The sequence below is a fragment of the Triturus cristatus genome, chromosome 4_1, assembly GCF_964204655.1.
Source record: "Triturus cristatus chromosome 4_1, aTriCri1.1, whole genome shotgun sequence".
NCBI classification, from domain to species: domain Eukaryota; kingdom Metazoa; phylum Chordata; class Amphibia; order Caudata; family Salamandridae; genus Triturus; species Triturus cristatus.
The window spans coordinates 70,967,617-70,992,443 of record NC_140585.1 but is presented as its reverse complement, the minus strand read 5'-3'; the positions used below and the strand labels follow the sequence as shown (position 1 = coordinate 70,992,443).

The 24,827-nt window shown below is 48.9% G+C and overlaps 1 protein-coding gene across 3 annotated transcripts in view; it reads right to left on the bottom strand.

Annotated features, from left to right (window-relative positions):
- The window catches only part of KDM2A (lysine demethylase 2A), a 770,935-nt gene that overhangs the window by 122,819 nt on the left and 623,289 nt on the right, over positions 1 to 24,827 (bottom strand). For all 3 annotated transcript variants that reach the window (XM_085651618.1, XM_085651619.1, XM_085651620.1), the window contains 2 exons: positions 24,561 to 24,692; positions 24,184 to 24,273 (listed from right to left, as the gene is read on the bottom strand). In XM_085651618.1, coding sequence (XP_085507744.1) covers positions 24,184 to 24,273; positions 24,561 to 24,692 — 222 coding nt within the window. The remainder of the gene's footprint in view (positions 1 to 24,183; positions 24,274 to 24,560; positions 24,693 to 24,827) is intronic.

Here is a 24,827-nt window from a genome sequence, read left to right as displayed (position 1 = left end):
GGGTGTTGTTGATTTTGCCGCTACGTTACGGGTTTTAGAACAGTTTTTGCACTGTGCTACGTGCATTTTGGGTAGTAGTGCAAACTACGCATGCTCCGTGAGCGCTGCGTAGTACTACGCCCAGGGTTAACCAGGAGAGATCCCAGTGCTGGATCTTGGTGCCCAGCACGGACCCTGAAAAGTAATTATAACTGCAATTTTCCGATAACCAAACGTTCCTCCATAGGATAACATTGCCTGTTTTTTGCCAGAAATTCTTCTAAGTGTCGATTTTTGCAACATACAAATATTCCTTAAAAATCGCCTGTGTAACAAAAACGATTTCTTTCAACTGTTTACAGGAGATGCACCAGAGGTGAATCCAGGATCCAGCCAGAGTAAGAAAAACCTATGCAAAGTAATTGATATTGCCTTTACTTAAAAATTCCAAGTGAGCTCAATGTTATAATTGTCTAACTTGTGTTGCCTATTGCAACAACTGTAACTATTGCATTTAAAAGTCTATTGCTGAAAGTATTCAACTAGAGCATTACATTCTGAGAAAGTATTTTGATACCTATTTGTGGTTCTAAAATCAAACAACTATATTTATTTTTATAAATCAAACAATTGGCCTAGAGTTCAGTTCTTGAGTGTGTGAGACCATTTGCTGACTGAGTGTGTACAACAAATGCTTTACACTGTCCTCTGATACTGCCTTACTGCTCGACCAAGCTACCACTTTAGAGAGCAAGGTTATATCTAACTTTAGCCTCTGCCAAACCTCTGGTGACGGTTTGACTCTGTACCTTACCATGGTGCAGTATATACAAAGCCACTTTCTTACAATGAGGCATTCCATTCAAGGGGTAAAGAAATCCCTGTATGTAGAGTGATATCCTTCATGAGATAGCCTGTTATATGCGATGGATGTGCCATTCTGTGAAGGAATGAATGATAATTTGTAAGGTGTAACAGTTACCCTAATAAGGGTGTCCTAGCGCAAATAATTTAAACAGTTGGAGAAAGCCACAAGGTCTGAGCTAAAGTGTGAAGGTTTCCAATTGTTTAGTGAAATCCAAGTGAGATTATTTGGCGAAGATTGAAACTTAACAGATAGTTGATAGTGAGATAGCTAAAAGAATGTTTTCCAAACCTTTGCCAGTGGGGAGAAGAAACAGAGAAGACAAGCCGTACACCAGCAGAAAGGACGAGCAAGTTGACATTCTGTTAAACGTTGCCTAATATTCTTAGGTGCTGTCTGGTTTAATGCATGATGGCAGCAGCAGATCCTGCTCCTGTGAGAGGGCTACACAGAGGGTGCATGGGGACAGCTGCTATGACCCAAAAGGCAGACAGTATTTTACTCTTGATGTGGGTTGTCCGAGGCTGGTTTGTATTTCTCAATCGTCAGGGAAACTGCTTCAACTTTGACCGGGCCCTGAAATTGAGGCATCAGCTGCCCTTTGTATTATGGCACCGCATGCCATGATGCCATTGAGGTGTGAGAACTTAACTGGCTAAAGCTCTAGATTGTTCTCCAGTGCATCTACATGGCAATGCTTCCATGGGTCATCTATCTCCAGGTGGTTCAGGACCAAAGTAAGGGTCCTGTGCGTCATTTTTGCTGTCATGATCGGAATCTGTGATATAGAAAAGTACAACCATGAGGAGATGGTGGTCTTAGTGGTGAATGGGCAGTGGTGGAGGAAGCTGTAGTCCGGGACTAGAAGCTTGGTCTATCTACTTCTTGGGTATTGGATAATTCCCTACCTCCTCTGTTACTTCCTCTTCAAGGTGAGCTTCCTTTAATTTCAGGGGGCCGGTTGCAGCATTTGTGGCTCCTCAAGAAGCAGTGGCCGAGCAAACTTCGCCCCAACGAGGGGTGAATGTACGTCTTGTACTGCCTAACAAAGAACCTTGTAGAGCTCAGTGACCAGGCAAGAGGTTACCATGATCTGTGTCCAGACTTTTTTTAGTGCTGGTTTTGAAGTCTGCTTTGGTGTAAATTCCGGCTCTATGGTAGCTGGTCTGGCCTTTTGGGTCAAGTCCAGGTCGGCTGGTGGCCAAGTTATTTGCCGTTGGCACAAGGCTGTTACCAAGTCAAATTAAACTCTTGGTGATGCGGCACACCAAGTGAGAGGCCGGACCAAAAGATCCAGGCCTCTTGTGGGCAGTCATTCTTGTGGGCAGTCATTAGGTTTGATCCTCAGGTGAGGGTCGAGGAATGGTGGCTTTGGTGCAGCCTTTGTACTGGGTCCTTGACTGCCTGTGTATTAACATGCTTCCTTGTCATCGGAGGCGTCGGATGAAAGGATCTTGGGCCTTTGTTACTTTGTGGCTGGTGGAATACTCGAAGGGCCCTCAATTTTGTAATAGTGTCATGGAAGCCAGTCAGCATATCAGTAGGATCACAACACTATCTGGTAGTGTGCCCAGCGAAGTTATCTTCCATTCTTGATGGGTTTCTTGTTTCAGAACACCTGGCACGCTGAGCAGTTCGATTCCTCGTGGTGTGGAAGGAAGCAAAGGTTGCAAATCTAATGTTCAGCCGACCACAGGAATTTGAGGTCACACTTAGGGCGAAGTTGGAAAAGCGCATTCTCCATGAACCTCCATTAAGTCATTCTAATATGACCAAAGTACAAGTTGGAAGAAAATAAAACACTCTGGTATGGCTGTGCTTTAAAATGGCGACACCTTGTCTAGTCTTCCAAAAACGGATTTTGAAATTCGACAAGTGGAACCAAAAGGATCAAAGAAACTGAAGATGTCATAACAGAAGAAAAACTTGCAAAATGCCTACACGCAATCTACAGTTTAAAAGGGTAGCAGTTTGTTATGGGATACTTGCACTCTGAAAAGTATTGAGAGCAAAGTCACTCCAAGTAAAATGTTGTATAAAGAATATTTTAAGTATATTAAATTTTTACAAAAACTGCTAAATTACAAAAAAAAAAAACGAAAGCTCTGCCTTTATGAACTTTACAAATAATGGTTAGTTTTGGGATTTCGAAATTCGGTCGAAGATTCTAGTGTGCATGGTAACGGTTATCCATGCTAGGAAAGCAGTTTGCTTGGAATCTTATATCTCAATCATGGGTTCCTCCAAGAAGTGAGCACCTTGTTAGAAATCAAAACTGGGGTTGACTGGCGCAAATTAGCGTCACTGGAGAGCTCCTGTTGTGGGGAAAATGTTTACCAGAAAAATCCATTGGGGCGACTAGAGGATAAGGAATATGGAGGTGTAAGTATCCACCAGAAATTGTCTCCAACTTCTCACCTGTACCGACAACCCCATAACAGCAAATAGGCAGGCTTTTTTCTTGCGAACACAAAAACTCCCTGAACAATTGGGATATAGCCCACATACCAATAAGTTACTTACCTTTGGTAATGCCATATTTGGTAGAGACTATCTAGTCGCAGATTCCTTACCTTAGAATTATTCCCAGGCAACAGACTGGATCCAGCAATTTTTCAGCAGCAGTACCCCTGTGCGTTGGTAGGTGGTATAGTTCAGTTCCACGTAGCATCGCTGGCATCTGAAAGGACGTCCGTGGTGGATACACTGGCACCACTAAGGCCTTCTGTCAGTTACTTTTCACTACTTTCCACGCCAGAAGCACGGAGCCACTAAGTACACTGAAATGTGGTGTGGAAAACTAGTACCCTGAAAGGTGAAAGCCCTGTCCCTAGAAATCCATTCGCAGAGAGGTGAGGACGGGTGGGTCGGAAAGGAATCTGCAGCTAAACAGTCTCTCCCAGATAAGGCGTTACAGAAGGCAAGTAACTTGTTCATCTGATAAGAGACTTTAAGCTGCAGATTCCTCACCTTAGAATAGATACCCAAGCAATACCTTCCTGGAGGTGGGTCTATGGACTAAATTCACACTAGTAAGTCCCGGAGAAAAGGACAGGCAAAATGCGGACCCGAATATCCAGGCAGTAGTGTTTGGTAAACATGTGCAAGGAAGCCCACATTGCCACCTGGCAGATGTTCAGGACTGGAACTCCACATGCCAACAGTGTTCACAGCTTTAACTCTGGAGGAATGGGCACATAAACCCTCTGGGGGCTGCTTTTTAGCCAATGCATACCAGATCTTTATATACAGCACGATTCTTCGGGAGATGGTCCACTTCTGCACAGCCCGTCCTTTCTTCGCTCTGACATACCACACGGGAGTTGGTCATCCAACTGGAATGCGTTTGTGCGGTCAAGGTAGAATGATGCTCTTTTTTGGGTGAAGCTGCTCCCCTTCCTTGGAGGGATGAGGCGGGGCATAATAAGTAGGCAGAGTGATGGTTTGGCCTACATGAAGTGACAACTTTCACAAGAAAGGAAGCCCTTGTACGAAGCACCAGTTTGTCTGGGTAGATGTTCAGGTAAAGAGGCTTGGATCTCATTGACCCTCTGGGCAGATGTTATCGCTACGAGAAAGGCCAACATTCACTGCTCATTCTCCACAAGAGTGCAGAGCGTTGACAGGTTCGGGTGGAGAACTCTCCCTGCTGCTGCAACATAAGATAGTTCCAGATGGCCATGCTCAACAGCTCGGGATACCAGACTGTTCCAAATCCCGCACCTCAAAAATGACTTGGGCCAGGTTGTTCCTGATTTTCTAGAGAACTCTGGCCTGGAGTGGTATGGGTGGAAAGGCCTACTGAAGGCCTGAGCTCCACTCAAGATTAAATGCATCTCCGAGCGAGAGCCGCCTTCGAAACTCCATTTTTGTTGGCGACTAACAGATCTAACCAAGGCTCTCCCCACTGCTGAAAGAGACCTTGCACCACCTCCAAAATGGAGATAGCATTCGACATCTGCTAGGCATTTTCGGCAGAGTTAGTCTGCTCCAGAGTTCAGAGAACTCGCCAGATGTTGAACCACCAGGGTTATGCCCTGCTGTTCCAGCCATGTCCACGACTCCACCCTCCTAGTTGCAGTACCACATAGCGGTGGCGTGGTCTGTGAAAACTTACACTAGCCTTCCCTGAATGGAAGATAGAAAGGCTTTGGTGCGGTAGGGAATGCGACAGGATTTACACGAGACATTGAGGCTTGGACCACCAAGCTCTCCTGGGTAGGTTGTTGGGTGAGGAAATTTGGGTTCCTGGATAGGGGCAGTGGCGGCGGGCAATTGTCGTGTTCACAGAATCCCGTGTGGGGCCTGGACCAAGTTCCAAGAACAACATCAGTAAGTGCCTTATTGAAAGGGAGAAGTGATTCTGATGAGGACAAGGGGCAAGGTAAGGTCCAGGCCCTCCACAACAACATTTCGAAGGAAGCTCCATCCTCTAACTGTGATGGGGGAGAAAGCATGCCAGAAGTATCCAGTCCACTGGCTACACTTGGATCCTAACACCAGTCCATTGGTTCTTCAGAAGGCTGGTATTCCTCAAGTCAAGAAGGCATGGACACGACCCAGGTGCTGGCTCAACCGCAGAGCCAGGCCTAGACTGGCCACGTTCCCTCGTCTTGTCTGCTGATGGACAAGGTCAAGTCTAAGCACAGACTTGGGTTTCATTGTGTGGGACTTGGACTTACCTGAATGGTGTGAGAAAGTGGCTCTGTATATACTGTTCCCTAATAGGTACAGGGTGTACAGAGTCCACAGTCCCCCAGAGGCTGATAGAGGTCAAAGTTAGGTATGACCTTACTCTCAAAAGTGGTAGCTTGGTCGAGCAGTAAGGCAGTACCAGAGGACAGTGTAAAGCATTTATTGTACACACTCAGTCAGCAAATGGTTTCACACACTCAATAACTGAACTCTAGGCCAATGATTTGTATATATAAAATATATGCTTGTTTTATTTTTAGAACCACAAGGGGGTAAAAATATACTTTCTCAGAATGAGAGGTTGAATATAAATACTTTTGTTTCAAGCAATAAATTTGTGTAAATAGTCACAGTTGGTTGCAATAAACAATCCTATTTCCTAAACATAACAATGCATTGAGCTCAATGGTAAGTTCAGGTTATTTGTAATAAATTACTTTTCAGATTACTTTTGGAATTCCAGGTCTGGATCCTAGAACCAGCCTGGGGTCAGTATTCAGAATCAAGTGAAGAAAGTCGACTTAATAACTGTAATGATTTTTAGATAATATTTAGCTATTTCAAAAGTTAGCACTTAGAAAATATTTCACAGAAAACATTCAATGGATCTCTATGGCAAGAAATTCAAATTGCAGGTAGAGTACTTTATCGTTACTTTAGTAATCCAGGACTGGGTGCCTAGACCCAGGACTGGGGTCCTTATCAAAAGCAGGTAAGTAATTTCGTTTGCAGAAATGGTACGATTTTAAAAGAATATTTCAAATTTGCAAAAGTAGACACTTAGAAGAAATTTCACAGAAAAGCAGGCAATGGTTTCCTATGGGAGAAAAATGAGTTAGAAGTAAGTATAGTTGTGAACACTTTTCAGAGTCAGGGCTGGGCACCAAGATCCAGCACTGGAAGCTCACCTAGGAGCAGGTGAGTAAATTCGTTTTTGTCACTTGGCTGATTTTTGGTGAATTTTTGCAGTTTTGAAAAGTTCACACTTAGAAGATTTTTGAAGAAAAAGCCAGTCAATGTTACCCTATGAGGAAAATGAAGTTAGCGGTTTAAGGGTAAGTGCTCGACTGGTAGTGTTGAAATTCCGGGCATGGACTCAGGGGTCCCCCAGTGTCAGGTAGGTACAGTTGGTTCACCCTCAGCGGTTTCAGGACGGCCGGGTGCAGAGAGAGTTGGGCCCAATGTTATCCTATGAGGGATAGGGGGGCCTTGGTTGGTGGCTGCTGTCTGGCAAGCCACGCGGCTGTGGGAGCTGGGCTCCTGGTCACTTACTCAGGGCAAGTGGGGAAGTAGGTTAGAGTAGAGAGGGCACTGCCAGGGCCACTCGGGCGGCTGGGTGCAGGGTGCTTTTGAGCCTTAGGGCGCTCAATGGAAATCAATGGGAATGTTCCGGTTTGGAAAGAGGCTGCAGGCTCGGGGACGAGGAGGTTTCAGGTGCCACCACCACTTCGAGAGGTAAGTTGGGTAGTTGTAGGTTAGGTGGGTACCCCAGGATTGGGCACAGGGGGTCGCAGGGCGCCGGGTGCAGGGGTGCCTTTTGACGTCGGGAATCTTACCCTCTGGTTGATCGCGGCTGGGGTGGCACTTGGTTCTGAGGCTGCAGGCTTCTTCCGGGATGTCGAGGGGGGTCCTTGGGTGCCGGACTCTGGGTCACAGTCGCCGTGGGGTCGTCCTCTGGGTCTTTGTCCACTCCGGCACTGGCCAGGCTTGGCTGGTGCAGAGTGTGTTGGGTCCGCGGTCCCGGGCTGGTGCCAGGGATAGCAAGTAGGTTTCTTGAGTAGAGCCTCTACTCGTGGGAGTCCCAGGGGCTTAGAGCTAAAAGGTAGCCAGGTCCTCCGGGGTTGGTGAGGTTGCTGGCCACGTGGGAGGCCGCGCTGGTGCAGGTTCGAGAGTCGACAGGCCGGTAGGGCTGGGGCCAAAGCAGTTGGTGTCTTCTTCTCTTTTTAGCAGCTGCAGGGCAGGTCTTTGTTCTTCTTGCTCTTCTTGTCGTTTTTCTATCTGGAATCTGAGGAAGGAAGGTTCAGGGGGCCCCTAAATACTAGATTTAGGGGCGTTACAGGTAGGTGAAGGCCAGGGACCAATGGGTCCTTGTCCTGGGGTGGGTACACCCCCTATCCTGCCTCTCTCCTGTGGGAGGGGGGCAGTAGCCTAATCCTGATAGGGTAGGGCCTCCCATCTTCAAGATGGCGAGAGCCCGGAGATGTGCTTCACCTCGCCTCCCCCACCTGAGGGGTGGGGTGGGCAGGCTGGCACATCCCCTGTCCTTGTATGGGGTTTCCGGCCAAGCTTCCCGCCAGAGTGGGGGGTTGCAGTGGCCTGGGGAAACTCCAACTGGCGGCATGCCTTTGAAGCTTCCCTTTGCTCATCCTGGGGGAGGAGATTTCTCACCTCACCCAGGATGTGCATTGTTGCAGGCCCGGGAGAGCAGGGGCTCTCCCACCCAGGGGTCCAGCAACGTGTCTGCTGTGTGGCAGCCTGGGCAGCCTCAGAGCAGACGTGGATTGCAAGTTAGCTGTAAGGGGGCATCTTCTAAGATGCCCTCTGGGGTGCTTAGTACATTAAATCCTACACTGGCATCAGTGTGGGTTCAATGTGCTGAGAAGTTTGATACCAAACTTCCCAGGCTTCAGTGTTGCCAATATGGTGCTGTGGAGCTCGTGTTTGACAAGCTCTCAGCACCATGTATTCTTAAATGACAGCACTGCACTTACAGTGCCCAGGAATGGACCCGGGTACTGTAGGGGCACAGGGCTCCTGCTCCTGTGCCCACACCATAGGCGTAATGCACCCAGCTAGAGGGGTGGCTGACATATGCCTTGGCAGTGTAGGTGATGGGCATGGTACACAGTGATGTGTGCCATGTCGACTCTTTGTTTGGTCCTGCACCCAGACACTCAGCCTGCAAGGGCAGTGTGTGTGTGTAAGGGTACAGGGCCTCTGAGGGTGGCACAATGAGTGCTGCAGCCCTTAGAGGCCTTCCCTGGTCACAAGGCCCTGGGTACCTAGGGTACCATTTACTAGGGGCTGACATGTGGCTAGGGTTTGCCAATTTGGAGTTTGTGTGGTTTAAGGAAGGAACATAGGCCCTGGGCACCTGATTGGCAGGAACCCAGGGTACACTCAATCGAAGTACATTCAGCAATTTAGCAAAAAGTGGGGGCATACCATGCAAGAAAGATGGCACTTTCTCACACAACCCCCCCCCAAACGAAAGGTGATGAGACTAACCTTGTCCTATGGAGTCTTCATTGTCTAAGTGGAAGAACCTGGAAAGTCCATCTGCATTGGCATGGGCAGTCCCTGGTCTGTGTTCCACTTCAAAGTCCATTCCCTGTAGGGAGATGGACCACCTCAGTAGTTTTGGATTTTCCCCTTTCATCTGCATTAGCCATCTGAGAGGTCTGTGGTCAGTTTGAACTAGGAAGTGAGTGCCAAACAAGTATGGCCTCAGCTTCTTCAGGGACCAAACCACAGCAAAGGCCTCCCTCTCAATGGCACTCCAACGCTGCTCTCTAGGGAGTAGTCTTCTGCTTATAAAAGCAACAGGTTGGTCTTGGCCTTCATCATTGGTCTGGGATAGGACCGCTCCTATCCCTAGCTCAGAGGCATCAGTCTGCACTATGAACTGCTTGGCATAATCTGGAGCTTTTAGAATTGGTGCTGAGCACATTGCTTCTTTTAGGGTGTCAAAAGCCTTTTGACAACTAACTGTCCAGTTAACTTTCTTGGGCATTTTCTTGGAGGTGAGTTCTGTGAGGGGGGTCACAATGGACCCATACCCCTTCACAAACCTCCTGTAGTACCCAGTCAAGCCAAGGAATGCCCTGACTTGGGTCTGGGTTGTTGGAGCTATCCAGTCCATGATGGCCTGGATTTTGGGTTGTAAGGGCTGTACCTGGCCTCCACCTACAAGGTGGCCCAAGTACACCACAGTGCCCTGCCCTATCTGGCATTTGGATGCTTTGATAGTGAGACCTGCACTCTGCAGAGCCTCTAAAACCTTCCCAAGGTGGATCAGGTGATCCTGCCAGGTGGAGCTAAAGACAGCAATATCATCAAGATAAGCTGCACTAAAGGACTCCAACCCAGCCAGGACATGGTTCACCAACCTCTGGAAGGTGGCAGGGGCATTCTTTAACCCAAAGGGCATCACAGTAAACTGATAATGCCCATCAGGGGTGGAGAATGCTGTCTTTTCTTTTGCTCCTGGGGCCATGCCAATCTGCCAGTACCCTGCAGTTAAGTCAAAGGTACTGAGAAATTTGGCAGCCCCCAATTTGTCTATCAGTTCATCTGCTCTTGGGATAGGGTGAGCATCTGTCTTGGTGACAGAGTTGAGCCCTCTATAGTCCACACAGAACCTCATCTCTCTCTTTTCACCCTGTTGATGAGGTTTGGGGACCAGAACTACTGGGCTAGCCCAGGGGCTCTCTGAAGGCTCAATGACCCCTAACTCCAGCATCTTGCTGACCTCAGCTTTGATGCTTTCCTTGACTTGATCTGACTGTCGATAGATTTTGTTCTTGACAGGTGCACTGTCACCAGTGTCCACATCATGGGTACACCAGCTTGTCAGACCAGGGGTCAGGGAAAAGAGGCTAGCATATTGTTGCAAGACTTGCTTGCAGTCAGTCTGTTGTTGGGCAGAGAGGGTGTCTGAGAAAATCACACCATCTACTGACCCATCTTTTGGGCTGTAGGATAGGAGGTCAGGGAGTGGCTCACTCTCTGCTTCCTGTTCTTCATCAGTCACCATCAGCATGGTGATGTCAGCCCTATCATTGTAGAGTTTAAGGCGGTTCACATGGATGACCCTTTTGGGTGTCCTGCTAGTGCCCAGGTCAACTAGATAGGTGACCTCACTCTTTCTCTCTAGGATAGGGTAAGGGCCACTCCATTTGTCTTGGAGAGCCCTTGGTGCCACTGGCTCCAAAACCCACACCTGTTGCCCTGGTTGAAATTCAACCAGTGCAGCTTTTTGGTCATACCAGTGCTTCTGGAGCTCCTGGCTGGCCTCAAGGTTCTTGGATGCTTTTTCCATATACTCAGCCATTCTGGACCTTAGGCCAAGCACATAGTCCACTATGTCCTGTTTGGGTTCTTGAAGAGGCCTCTCCCAGCCCTCCTTTACAAGACACAGTGGTCCCCTTACAGGATGACCAAACAGAAGTTCAAAGGGTGAGAAACCTACTCCCTTCTGTGGCACTTCCCTGTAGGCGAAAAGCAAGCATGGTAATAGGACATCCCACCTCCTTTTGAGTTTCTCAGGGAGTCCCATGATCATACCTTTCAATGTCTTGTTGAACCTCTCAACAAGGCCATTGGTTTGTGGGTGGTAGGGTGTAGTAAACTTGTACTGCACTCCACACTCTTTCCACATGTGTGTTAGGTAAGCAGACATGAAGTTGGAACCTCTGTCTGAAACCACCTCCTTAGGAAAACCCACCCTGGTGAAGACACCCAGGAGGGCCTTGGCTACTGCAGGAGCTGTAGTAGTCCTAAGTGGAATTGCTTCAGGGTACCTAGTAGCATGATCCACTACTACTAGAATGAATTTGTTCCCTGAGGCTGTGGGAGGTTCGAGTGGACCCACAATGTCCACACCTACCCTTTCAAAGGGGACCCCCACCACTGGTAGTGGAATGAGGGGGGCCTTTGGGTGGCCACCTGTCTTGCCACTGGCCTGACAGGTAACACAGGAGCTGACAAACTCCTTCACCTTTTGGTGCATCTGGGGCCAGTAAAAGTGACTCACTAACCTTTCCCAAGTTTTGGATTGCCCCAGATGTCCAGCTAGGGGGATGTCATGAGCCAAAGTTAGGAGGAACTCCCTGTACTTCTGTGGCACTACCACCCTCCTGGTGGCTCCAGGAGTGGGGTCTCTTGCCTCAGCATACAGTAATCCCTCTTCCCAATAAGCTCTATGGGTACCACTGATATCTCCCCTGGCTTCTGAAGCAGCTTGTTGTCTCAGGCTTTCAAGAGTGGGACAGTCTTGCTGACCCTGGCACAGCTCTTCCCTAGAGGGTCCCCCTGGGCCCAAGAGTTCAACCTGGTAAGGGTCAAGCTCCATGGACTCAGTTCCCTCAGAGGTATCTACATCCTCTCCAGGGGGAGAGGGGTTCTGAGTGTTTGGCTGTACAGAAGCTGGTCCCCCAGTCTTCTTGCCCTTCCTCTTGGTTGGTTGGGCCATTATTCCAGGCTCCAAACCTACTTTTTCACCCTTCCTCTTGCTCTGTGCTCTGGTTTGCACACACACCAATTCAGGGATGCCCAGCATGGCTGCATGGGCCTTTAACTCAACCTCAGCCCAGGCTGAGGTTTCCAGATCATTTCCAAGCAGACATGCAGCTGGCAACTTTGGAGAGACCACTACCTGTTTCAGGCCAGTAACCCCCCCCCAGCCTAATGTTACCATGGCCATGGGATGACTAGTGGTGACACTGTCAGCGTTGGTGACTGGGTAAGACTTCCCAATCAAGTATTGCTCAGGGGAAACCAGTGTGTCTTTCACCATAGTGACACTGGCACCTGTATCCCTCAGAGCTTCTACCCTAGTTCCATTCACCCAGGGGTACTGTAAGTATTTCTTCAAGTTGGGGGGCCACACAGCCACAGTGGCAAACTCCACTTCTCCCAAGGAGACTAAACTTGCTTCAGTGTGTTCCCAGATTTGCTCAGGGTACACCTCTGATCCCATTTGTATACTTGCTGTCCCAGGAGTGGCTGTACTGGGTGCCTTAGGGGCTTTGTTTTGGGGGCAAGATACAGTTAGGTGTCCCTGCTTCTTACAGGTATTACAAAAGGCCTTTAAGGGATCAAAGTTCTTCCCCCTATATGGTTGGGGCACATAGGGAGTAGTTTGGGTCCCACCCACCTGAACAGGTTTTTGGGGCCCTTTGGAAGACTCAGACTTTTTATCTTGGGGATTCTCACCACCTTTCCCCTGGGGAGATTTTGTGACCACCTTCTTTTGGTCACCCCCAGTGGTTGTCTTGGTCACCCTAGTCTTGACCCAGTGGTCCGCCTTCTTTCCCAATTCTTGGGGAGAAATTAGACCTAGGTCTACCAAATGCTGATGCAACTTTTCATTTGTGCAGTTACTCAAAATATGTTCCTTCATGAATAAATTGTACAATCCAGTAAAATCCTGCACACCATGTCCAGCTAACCAACCATCCAGTGTCTTCACTGAGAAATCTACAAAATCAATCCAGGACTGGGTCTGGGTTTTGTGAGCCCCCCTGAATCTAATTCTATACTCCTCAGTGGTGAATCCAAATCCCTCAATCAGAGCTTTCTTCATGAGGTCATAGGATCCTGCTTCTGGCCCAGAGAGAGTCAGAAGCCTGTCCCTGCAGTTACCAGAGAACAGTTCCCACAGGAGTGCCCCCCAGAGAGGTTTCTTTACTTTCCTGATATCACAAGCCCTCTCAAAGGCTGTGAACCATTTGGTGATATCATCACCTTCCTCAAATTTAGGGACAATCCCTTTGGGGATTTTAAGGTCAGAAGTTTCCTCCCTATCCTTGTTTTTATTATTGCTGCCACCATTGATGGGTGCTAAACCCATCTCTCTCCTTTCCTTTTCTAGAGCCAGGAGCCTGGACTCTAGATCTATTCTTTTGGCCAGCCTCACAAGGCTGTCCTCTTCACTGGGGGGTCCCCCAGTGTTGTCTCTGGGACCAGAGCCACCTGTGTGGTCTCTAGGTGCCCAGATGCTATGTCTTGAGTTGGAGGGTATGGGTGCCATCTCCTCCCTAGGGAATAGTATGGGGAGGTTGCTGTCCTCCTCCCCTGTTTCCCTTTCCTCATCTGACTGGCCATCACCATGTTCAGATGGGTGGTCTTTAGCATACTCAGCCAGGAGCTCCTGGAGCCCTTGTTTGGATGGATGCTGACCCATTTGTAAATTTTTGAGTTTACATAAGGACCTCAATTCCTTGAAAGACAAGTGTAAGTAAGGTGTGAGGTCGAGCTCCTCCACCAGGTCCATGTTATTATTATCACTAATAGCTGGGTTTGTTTGAGACATTCTAACCTGACAGTTCTAACCCTCTACCCTGACTATAGTGACTTTTATTTTTCTAAAATTCTAATGGGACTTAAGCAAGGCCCTAGCAAGACTTTTAGTAATTTTGGAAAAACCAATCAGAATTCTAAAGGCAATTTTTAAGAGTTCTGTCGTGTGATCAGATGGTAACCAAGTAGTCCAACAAATGCAAGTTTGTATCCCACCGCTGATCCACCAATGTGAGAAAGTGGCTCTGTATATACTGTTCCCTAATAGGTACAGGGTGTACAGAGTCCACAGTCCCCCAGAGGCTGATAGAGGTCAAAGTTAGGTATGACCTTACTCTCAAAAGTGGTAGCTTGGTCGAGCAGTAAGGCAGTACCAGAGGACAGTGTAAAGCATTTATTGTACACACTCAGTCAGCAAATGGTTTCACACACTCAATAACTGAACTCTAGGCCAATGATTTGTATATATAAAATATATGCTTGTTTTATTTTTAGAACCACAAGGGGGTAAAAATATACTTTCTCAGAATGAGAGGTTGAATATAAATACTTTTGTTTCAAGCAATAAATTTGTGTAAATAGTCACAGTTGGTTGCAATAAACAATCCTATTTCCTAAACATAACAATGCATTGAGCTCAATGGTAAGTTCAGGTTATTTGTAATAAATTACTTTTCAGATTACTTTTGGAATTCCAGGTCTGGATCCTAGAACCAGCCTGGGGTCAGTATTCAGAATCAAGTGAAGAAAGTCGACTTAATAACTGTAATGATTTTTAGATAATATTTAGCTATTTCAAAAGTTAGCACTTAGAAAATATTTCACAGAAAACATTCAATGGATCTCTATGGCAAGAAATTCAAATTGCAGGTAGAGTACTTTATCGTTACTTTAGTAATCCAGGACTGGGTGCCTAGACCCAGGACTGGGGTCCTTATCAAAAGCAGGTAAGTAATTTCGTTTGCAGAAATGGTACGATTTTAAAAGAATATTTCAAATTTGCAAAAGTAGACACTTAGAAGAAATTTCACAGAAAAGCAGGCAATGGTTTCCTATGGGAGAAAAATGAGTTAGAAGTAAGTATAGTTGTGAACACTTTTCAGAGTCAGGGCTGGGCACCAAGATCCAGCACTGGAAGCTCACCTAGGAGCAGGTGAGTAAATTCGTTTTTGTCACTTGGCTGATTTTTGGTGAATTTTTGCAGTTTTGAAAAGTTCACACTTAGAAGATTTTTGAAGAAAAAGCCAGTCAATGTTACCCTATGAGGAAAATGAAGTTAGCGGTTTAAGGGTAAGTGCTCGACTGGTAGTGTTGAAATTCCGGGCATGGACTCAGGGGTCCCCCAGTGTCAGGTAGGTACAGTTGGTTCACCCTCAGCGGTTTCAGGACGGCCGGGTGCAGAGAGAGTTGGGCCCAATGTTATCCTATGAGGGATAGGGGGGCCTTGGTTGGTGGCTGCTGTCTGGCAAGCCACGCGGCTGTGGGAGCTGGGCTCCTGGTCACTTACTCAGGGCAAGTGGGGAAGTAGGTTAGAGTAGAGAGGGCACTGCCAGGGCCACTCGGGCGGCTGGGTGCAGGGTGCTTTTGAGCCTTAGGGCGCTCAATGGAAATCAATGGGAATGTTCCGGTTTGGAAAGAGGCTGCAGGCTCGGGGACGAGGAGGTTTCAGGTGCCACCACCACTTCGAGAGGTAAGTTGGGTAGTTGTAGGTTAGGTGGGTACCCCAGGATTGGGCACAGGGGGTCGCAGGGCGCCGGGTGCAGGGGTGCCTTTTGACGTCGGGAATCTTACCCTCTGGTTGATCGCGGCTGGGGTGGCACTTGGTTCTGAGGCTGCAGGCTTCTTCCGGGATGTCGAGGGGGGTCCTTGGGTGCCGGACTCTGGGTCACAGTCGCCGTGGGGTCGTCCTCTGGGTCTTTGTCCACTCCGGCACTGGCCAGGCTTGGCTGGTGCAGAGTGTGTTGGGTCCGCGGTCCCGGGCTGGTGCCAGGGATAGCAAGTAGGTTTCTTGAGTAGAGCCTCTACTCGTGGGAGTCCCAGGGGCTTAGAGCTAAAAGGTAGCCAGGTCCTCCGGGGTTGGTGAGGTTGCTGGCCACGTGGGAGGCCGCGCTGGTGCAGGTTCGAGAGTCGACAGGCCGGTAGGGCTGGGGCCAAAGCAGTTGGTGTCTTCTTCTCTTTTTAGCAGCTGCAGGGCAGGTCTTTGTTCTTCTTGCTCTTCTTGTCGTTTTTCTATCTGGAATCTGAGGAAGGAAGGTTCAGGGGGCCCCTAAATACTAGATTTAGGGGCGTTACAGGTAGGTGAAGGCCAGGGACCAATGGGTCCTTGTCCTGGGGTGGGTACACCCCCTATCCTGCCTCTCTCCTGTGGGAGGGGGGCAGTAGCCTAATCCTGATAGGGTAGGGCCTCCCATCTTCAAGATGGCGAGAGCCCGGAGATGTGCTTCACCTCGCCTCCCCCACCTGAGGGGTGGGGTGGGCAGGCTGGCACATCCCCTGTCCTTGTATGGGGTTTCCGGCCAAGCTTCCCGCCAGAGTGGGGGGTTGCAGTGGCCTGGGGAAACTCCAACTGGCGGCATGCCTTTGAAGCTTCCCTTTGCTCATCCTGGGGGAGGAGATTTCTCACCTCACCCAGGATGTGCATTGTTGCAGGCCCGGGAGAGCAGGGGCTCTCCCACCCAGGGGTCCAGCAACGTGTCTGCTGTGTGGCAGCCTGGGCAGCCTCAGAGCAGACGTGGATTGCAAGTTAGCTGTAAGGGGGCATCTTCTAAGATGCCCTCTGGGGTGCTTAGTACATTAAATCCTACACTGGCATCAGTGTGGGTTCAATGTGCTGAGAAGTTTGATACCAAACTTCCCAGGCTTCAGTGTTGCCAATATGGTGCTGTGGAGCTCGTGTTTGACAAGCTCTCAGCACCATGTATTCTTAAATGACAGCACTGCACTTACAGTGCCCAGGAATGGACCCGGGTACTGTAGGGGCACAGGGCTCCTGCTCCTGTGCCCACACCATAGGCGTAATGCACCCAGCTAGAGGGGTGGCTGACATATGCCTTGGCAGTGTAGGTGATGGGCATGGTACACAGTGATGTGTGCCATGTCGACTCTTTGTTTGGTCCTGCACCCAGACACTCAGCCTGCAAGGGCAGTGTGTGTGTGTAAGGGTACAGGGCCTCTGAGGGTGGCACAATGAGTGCTGCAGCCCTTAGAGGCCTTCCCTGGTCACAAGGCCCTGGGTACCTAGGGTACCATTTACTAGGGGCTGACATGTGGCTAGGGTTTGCCAATTTGGAGTTTGTGTGGTTTAAGGAAGGAACATAGGCCCTGGGCACCTGATTGGCAGGAACCCAGGGTACACTCAATCGAAGTACATTCAGCAATTTAGCAAAAAGTGGGGGCATACCATGCAAGAAAGATGGCACTTTCTCACAAATGGCTCGACTAATTGAGTGCAATGACTACCTCAGACTCTGCGACTTCTTGACCAGTACCTCGACCATTGCACGTTCAGCCACTATAAGCTTGAGGGATTGTTCGCTCAAGACCTTCGGGTTGTGGTCCCACTCGCGGCACCAGAGCTGTACAAGATGCATCTCCATCAATGACATCTGTTGGTGACTGGACTCGCAGGGTTTGAAGCTGGTCTTTGATGACATTTCTGCCACACATGGAGGGTAAACCTCAAAAAAGACAAAACATTGAAAACAAACAAGTCAAAAAGTGACTAAGGGGCAGCTCTTCCCGGATCTGCGCTGACTGGTGTAAAAGAACAGACGTCAGCACTGCTGTGTGGTACCTATATAGGCACTGTAAGGAATATGCTACTTACCAGTATGCATCTGTTCTTGGCATGTAGAGCTGCAGAGTTGTACACTTAGCATAGGTCGCCATCTGGTGTTGGGCCCGGATGTTTGCAGTTTGTTTTTCTTCTTGGACAGTGTTTGGAAGTCACGAGTTTGGTGACTCCTCCTTCGGTCCGTACTGCGCATGGGCTTCGGCTCCATCCTCAGATTGTTTTTCGCCAACAGGGAAATGATGGAGCGTAGTAATAACAGTGAGAAACCCATGTGTTGTATCTAAATAAGATGTACTGGAACGGATACAGGTAGCCGGGGAGGCGGGTGGGCGTGTACAACTCTGCAGCTCTACATGCCAAGAACAGATGCATACTGGTAAGTAGCATATTCCGTTCGAGGCATATGAGCTGCAGATTGTACACTTAACATAGATTATATAGCAGTACCCAACCTTAGCGGCGACCACCGGTATCCGTTGCAGCTGTTTGAAAAAGTGTCTTTAGTACAGCCTGGCCCACCCTAGCTTGCTGCTTGGAATGCACATCTACACAGTAGTGTTTTGTGAAGGTGTGCGGTGTAGACCATGTGGCTGCCTTGCAGATGTCATCTAAGGGTATATTCCCTAGAAAAGCCATAGAAGCCCCTAACTTTGTTGTAGAGTGGGCTTTAGGGGGAACAGATAATGTTCTCTTTGCCTTTTGATAGCAAATTTGTATGCATTTTACAATCCACCTAGCTATCCCTGATTTTGAAATGGGGTTGCCTTTATGTGGTGGAGAGAAGGAAACGAACAATTGTTTAGTCTTCCTGAAGGGTTGCGTTCTTTGTATGTAGTATAGTAACGCCCTTTTTACATCAAGTGTGTGTAAGGCCCTTTCTGCAACAGATTGGGGTTGCGAGAAGAAGACAGGTAATTCCACTGATTGATTGAGGTGGAAGGGGGAAATGACTTTGGGCAGAAACTTCGGATTTGTGCGAAGTATGACCTTGCTGTGATGCATTTGTATGTAGGGTTCCTGTATGGTGAACGCTTGTATTTCACCAACCCTTCTAAGGGAAGTGATAGCTACAAGGAAAGCTGTTTTCCAGGTGTGAAACTGTAGCTCACATTTGTGCATTGGTTCGAAGGGCGGACCCATTAGTCGTGTAAGAACTAAATTTAGATTCCATACAGGGGAAGGTGGTGCCCTGGGAGGAATTACTCGTTTAAGGCCTTCCATGAAGGCTTTAATAGCGGGCACTCTGAAGAGTGATAAATGCTGCCTGTTTTGTAGATAAGCAGCGATCGCTGCTAGGTGTAGGCGTATGGATGAATATGCCAGGTTACACCTGTGAAGATGGAGCAGATAGCATATAATGTGCTGTATGGATGCATCTAGAGGGTTGATTGTATTGTTACGGCAGTAAATTACAAATCTTTTCCACTTTGCGGCATAGCATGCTCTAGTGGTAGGACGTCTGGCTTCCATGATGATGTTCATACAATCAGGGGGAAGGTTAAGGTATCCGAATTCTAGGATTTCAGGAGCCAGATCGCCAGGTTGAGCTGAGCTGGGTCCGGGTGCCTGATTTCTCCATGGTTCTGGGTTAGGAGGCATGGGGATAGATGCAGTTTTTGATGTGGTACCACTGACAGTTGTAGTAGCGTGGTGTACCACGGCTGCCTGGCCCACGTCGGAGCTACCAGAATGAGTGTGAGGGAGTGCTGTTGTAGCTTCCTGACCACTAATGGAATTAGTGGGAGAGGTGGAAAGGCGTATGCAAATCTGCCTGACCAGTTCATCCATATCGCATTGCCCTTGGACAATGGGTGTGGGTATCTGGCGGCAAAGCTTGGGCATTTTTTGTTTTCGTGGGTGGCGAAGAGGTCTATCTGAGGATGCCCCCACTGTTGGAAGAATGGGTGAAGAACTTGTGGATGCAGTTCCCATTCGTGTATTTGTTGCGTTTGTCTGCTGAGCAGATCTGCTATGGTGTTTTGTACGCCTGGAACGTGCTGTGCCAGGAGAAAGATGTTTTGAGGAATTGCCCATCTCCATATGCTCTGGGCTAAGCGGGAGAGCTGGGGAGAGTGTGTCCCCCCCTGTTTTTGGATATAATACATTGCAGTCATATTGTCTGTGCGAATGAGGACTGCTTTGCCCGAAATCTGTTTTTGGAAAGATTTTAGGGCTAGAAAGATCGCCAAGAGCTCCAGATGGTTGATGTGGAGCGATTTTTGCTGTGGCGTCCATAGACCTTGCATGGTGAGGTGTAGAAGGTGCGCTCCCCAGCCGGAGAGCGATGCGTCCGCTGTTAGAGTCACTTGAGGAACCGGGTCCAGGAACGGCCGCCCTTTGGAAAGGTTTGTGGTGTTCCACCACTGCAGAGAGTGATGTGTGCGGCCGTCCACCAACACCAGATCCGTCAGCTGACCCTGGGCCTGGTTCCACTGTTGTGCTAGGCACTCTTGAAGTGGACGCATGTGGAGTCTTGCATGGGGCACTATGAAAATGCAAGACGCCATCATTCCTATGAGCTTCATAAACACTCTTGCTGGAAGAGAGTGCTGAGGAAGGAATGTTTTGCGTAAGGCTTGAATGCTTGTGATTCTGGCTGAGTTTGGATAGGCAATACCCTTGGAGGTGTCTATAGTGGCCCCGAGGTATTGCTTTGTGTGAGATGGTATGAGGTGGGACTTTTGGTAGTTCACCGTGAAGCCTAGCTGGTGGAGCAGTTGGATGGTGCTGTTTGTATGCTGCACACATTGGTGGTAGGACGCGGCTTTTATCAGCCAGTCGTCTAGGTAAGGGAAGACGTGAATATGTTGACGTCTGAGGTGTGCTGCTACTACTGCTAGGCATTTGGTAAACACCCGTGGTGCGGTGGTGACCCCGAAGGGGAGAACCGTGAATTGGTAATGTTGCCCGTCCACCACGAACCTGAGGTATTTCCTGTGAGAGGGGTGTATTGGAATGTGAAAGTATGCGTCTTTCAGATCCAAGGTTGTGAGAAAGTCTCCCTGGCAGAGGAGTGGGAGGACTTGTTGTAGAGTGACCATGTGAAAATGGTCTGAGTGTATGTAGGCATTTAGAGGCCGGAGGTCCAGAATGGGTCTGAGGGTCTCGTCTCTCTTTGGTATTAAGAAATATAGAGAGTAGACCCCTAGATTTCGTTGGTTGACGGGGACCTGCTCTATAGCATGTTTTTGCAGGAGTGAAAGTACCTCTTGTTTGAGCAGTGTGGAATGTTCTTGAGACATTGGACGGTGCCTTGGTGGGATATTGGGTGGGGTAGATGTTAGCTCTAGACAGTACCCTGACCGAATAATTTGGGTCACCCATTTGTCCGATGTTATGGACTCCCATACGTGGATAAAGTTTTGTAGTCTACCCCCGACCGGAGTGGAATGGTCTGGGGGGAGCGGAGGGGAGTCATTGTGCGGGGGGGTGGCAGAACGGGTGTTGTTGGTTTTGCCCCTGCCCTTATTGTTGTTACCCCTGTAACCACCTCTCTGATTGCCCTTTGAAAAGGTATTTTGAGGAGGGGACTTGTAGGAGGTAGAGGCGTTAGCGGTGGAGGAGCCTCTACCTGTGCCACGAAAGGACGAGCGTCGAAAGGAACGTTTGGAGGCTTGTGTTTGGAGTGCCCCCATAGACTTTGCTGTGTCTGTGTCTTTCTTCATCTTTTCGAGCGCTTCGTCTACCTTTGGCCCAAAGAGTGTTTCCTGGTCAAAGGGGTGATTGAGTATGGATGCCTGGACTTCAGGTTTGAACCCTGAGATCCTGAGCCAGGCGTGGCGACGAAGCAGGACACTGGTATTTATGGCCCTAGAAGCAGTGTCGGCTGCATCGAGGGCACACTTAATGGAGGTGTTTGTGATTAGTTTACCCTCCTGTATGAGGTCATGAGCCTTGTGCTTGTATTTTTCTGGAAGGTGCTGCATAAGAGCCTCTAGTTCGTCATAGTGTGCTCTATCATATCGCGCAAGCAGTGCTTGTGTGTTTGCAATGCGCCACATGTTTGCAGCTTGGGAGGCGGTGCGTTTACCAGACGCGTCCAGAAGTTTAGATTCTTTGTCTGGCGGTGGGGCATCTCCTTAGGATTGGGAGTTAGCCCGCTTTCTAGCTGTAGAGACAACTAGGGAATCTAGGGGAGCAGGGCCCTTGATGTAAGCAGGGTCTGTGGGTGCCGCCTTGTACTTCTTCTCTATTCTAGGGTTCAGTACTCTGGCTCTGACAGGGTCTTTGAACACCTCTGTAGCGTGCTTGGTGACACCCTTAAGCATGGGTAAAATGGAAGTAGATTTGTCTTGTATATCAAATGTATCCAGTAGGAAGTCTTCTTCTACTGGTTCACTGTGCATGTCCACCCCATGGTAGTGTGCTGCTCTCTGCACTAAATGATGAAACCCTAAGGAGTCCTCTGGAGGAGACGGCCTGGATGGGTATAGGTCGTCCTGAGGTACATTGGGTATATCAGGGTTATTGTAATCCTCCCATGGATCTGGGGTCCCTGGTGGAGTGGGATCCATTGGTGCGTCCGCCGGGTAATTGTCCGGATCCCCATCATCCGGATCTGGGGATGGGGCCGGATCGTAGTGAGGTAAAGGTGGCGGAGACCTGTGAGGTGGAGGGGGTGGAGGAGGTGGAGGGGGTGGAGGAGGTGGAGTGGGTAGGGGAGGCGGTGGTGGGGAGGGCACTCTGAGGGGAGAAGTAGCAGAGTCCTTCCTTTTGGGTGGAGGAGGAGGAGCCGGAGCATCAAGGCGTCTTTTCTTGGTAGTTAAAGTCAAAAGCCCAGTCTTTGGATCTTTGGACAAAGTCTTTTGTAAAGGGTCTGGTGTAAACAGAGCCAACGGTGTCGAGTCGTCTGTCGGCACCGGTGATTTCGGAACCGGGGGTTTCGATGGTCTGTGTGCGCCATGCTTTTTTTGAGGTCTCCGGGTGTTTCGGCGTCGAATGATGTTTCGGCGCCGGAGCGTCGGTGCCGACAGATTTGTGTTTGTGTTTGGTCGGCACCGAGTGTCCAGGCTTCGGCACCGGTGGTTTCGGAGTCGAGCTGGATTTTGCAGTCTTCGGTGCCGGATGCTGTTTTTCGGCACCGGGTGTCGGCTGGCTCGATCCCGAGCTGCCATGAGACTTTGGGTGCTTCGACACCGGGCCCGAAGGTGGGGTGATCGAAGTTTTGGTTTTGCCCAGGCCGGCAGGCGAGGGAGTAACCTGAGTCTCTTTGGTTTTCGGCGCGGGGGTGGGAGGGGGCATAGTACTCATGGCCCGCTGCGCTGGTGTAACGTCCTCCACGTCGGAGTCGTCGGCCTCGGAAGCGCTGACGACGTCTTCCTCCTGCTCGGTGTGTGTTTGCCCCGAAGCTTCGGCGTCGTCTCCGAAGATGTCCGGTGGAGCTGCCGAGGATGAGTGCGCCATGGTGCGTCGAGCTCTTCGATCTCGGATGGTCTTCTTCGATCGAAAAGACTTGCAGGCGGGGCAGTCTCTAGCCTCGTGTTCCGGAGAGAGGCAAAGGTTACACACCTGATGGAGGTCGGTGTGGGGAAATTTAGACCCACATTTTGGGCACTTTTTGAACGGAGTCCTTTCCATCGGCCGGGACCGGAGTCGCGGAGGGCCCGAAGGCCGGTGTCGATGTACGGGATGGAGAAAAGTGCCGCTTCGAGAGATGAAGATGATGAAGGAACTCGAAGAATAGAGGATTTTCCGTCGAGGCTGGAACCGTAGAAGTTCGAAGCCGGAGCACGAAGTATCACATCCGAGCCCGATGGCGGAAAAAAACAATCTGAGGATGGAGCCGAAGCCCATGCGCAGTACGGACCGAAGGAGGAGTCACCAAACTCGTGACTTCCAAACACTGTCCAAGAAGAAAAACAAACTGCAAACATCCGGGCCCAACACCAGATGGCGACCTATGCTAAGTGTACAATCTGCAGCTCATATGCCTCGAACACTTAATTTCCAGAGCAGGCGACGCCAAGCAGAGTCGAACACCGCCATCTACAGACGCGCATGGGGTACTGCTCACAAAAAAATTCAGGAATCAGTCCAACGCCTGGGAATAAAGTAAGAAATCTGCGACTAGTAGTCCATCAGATAAGCTCAGACACGAGATGGGTGTTTCAGGCTCAGCATGGAGTCTTGAGTAATGCTAATGTTGGTATGAGGCAGAAGAGTGGTTAACAACTGTTCAAGCACAATCAATGCAGCTGATAAGGTGGTAGGCCTGGGTCTCTCATAAGCAGTATAGGATTGGAGGACAAAGTTCAATACTTCATTAGCTACTGCAAAAACCTTTCTAGTAGTACGAGTAAAGACATACCAGCTGAGGCTCAACAGTGAAGTTTCTTGAAAATGTTGCGATCCTTGAAGTATATAGCCAGGAGCTTAAACCATTAACTGGCATGTTGGGTAAATAAATAACTAAATGCTTAAAAAAGGCATTGCCAGAAGAAACTAAACTGTGTTTTACAGAGGAGATACTCAACATCTGACATTGACAGAAGAGGTTTAGGGCAGGTCAGAAAAAGGCGATTAATGGTGCAACAGCCAGCAGGATATTAAAGTTTTAAAGCAAACCAATACAGTTTACAATTCTCTTGCCTGTCTTAGAAGCTGGAAATGTAAAGGGGTGGAAGCGGTTATCAACAGTGGAGAAGGCAAACAAGGTACTGAATTGCATGAAGATTTTGATCTAAAGAGATTTAGGAAAGGGGTACAAATTAAAGACCGCAATGAAAGATGCAAGACGTGAAGCAATAGGCAGGAAAATCGGAGATTGATTAGAGTTAAGTAGAGGAGTATTATTGATTCAGCAAACTGTGGAATGAAGATGTAACTTTACCATGACATTCTCAGATTTCTTCTCCTCATTGCACTTTGGACACTCCCAGCAATTGGGCAACTCTTCGTTCAGTATCCCTTCACCATCCATCTGTGAGTATAGAAGACAGAGAAAAGGTGATAAAAAGAAGTGTTCTAAGTTGCATACGGGCATAAGGAATAAAGGCATACCAAGTCCACCCAAACCAACTTATGTGGACCCCCCGGGCAATAGACATACTAGTTAAAAGCAACGAATGACTAACCCAACCACTGTCTCCACACAAAAGCCATAGCCACACTGCGCCAGGTCTCATTTAACCCATTCCGTGGTTGAAATAAAGACTTGCACAATAAACCACCCGGCATGCGATTAGCTCACACTCTAGTAAGACTCACCATCAGGCAGCTTGGATGAACGATTTCGTTACAGATACAACATTCCATCAGCTTCTTTTCAAAGCCCTCAGCATTTTCGTTCCGGTCCACTTCCCCACAAAGGGCACAGGTTACAGAGTGAGGTAGCCTTGGCTGCAAAGAAATAATAGTGATTGCAAGACTGAACAGACTTTAGCAGGAGCATTAACTCAAGCCTCTGCAAATAAAGTATTCTGAGGAATACCACTCCCAGTAAAAAGTACACGCTGTCCCAAACAAATGTTTCCA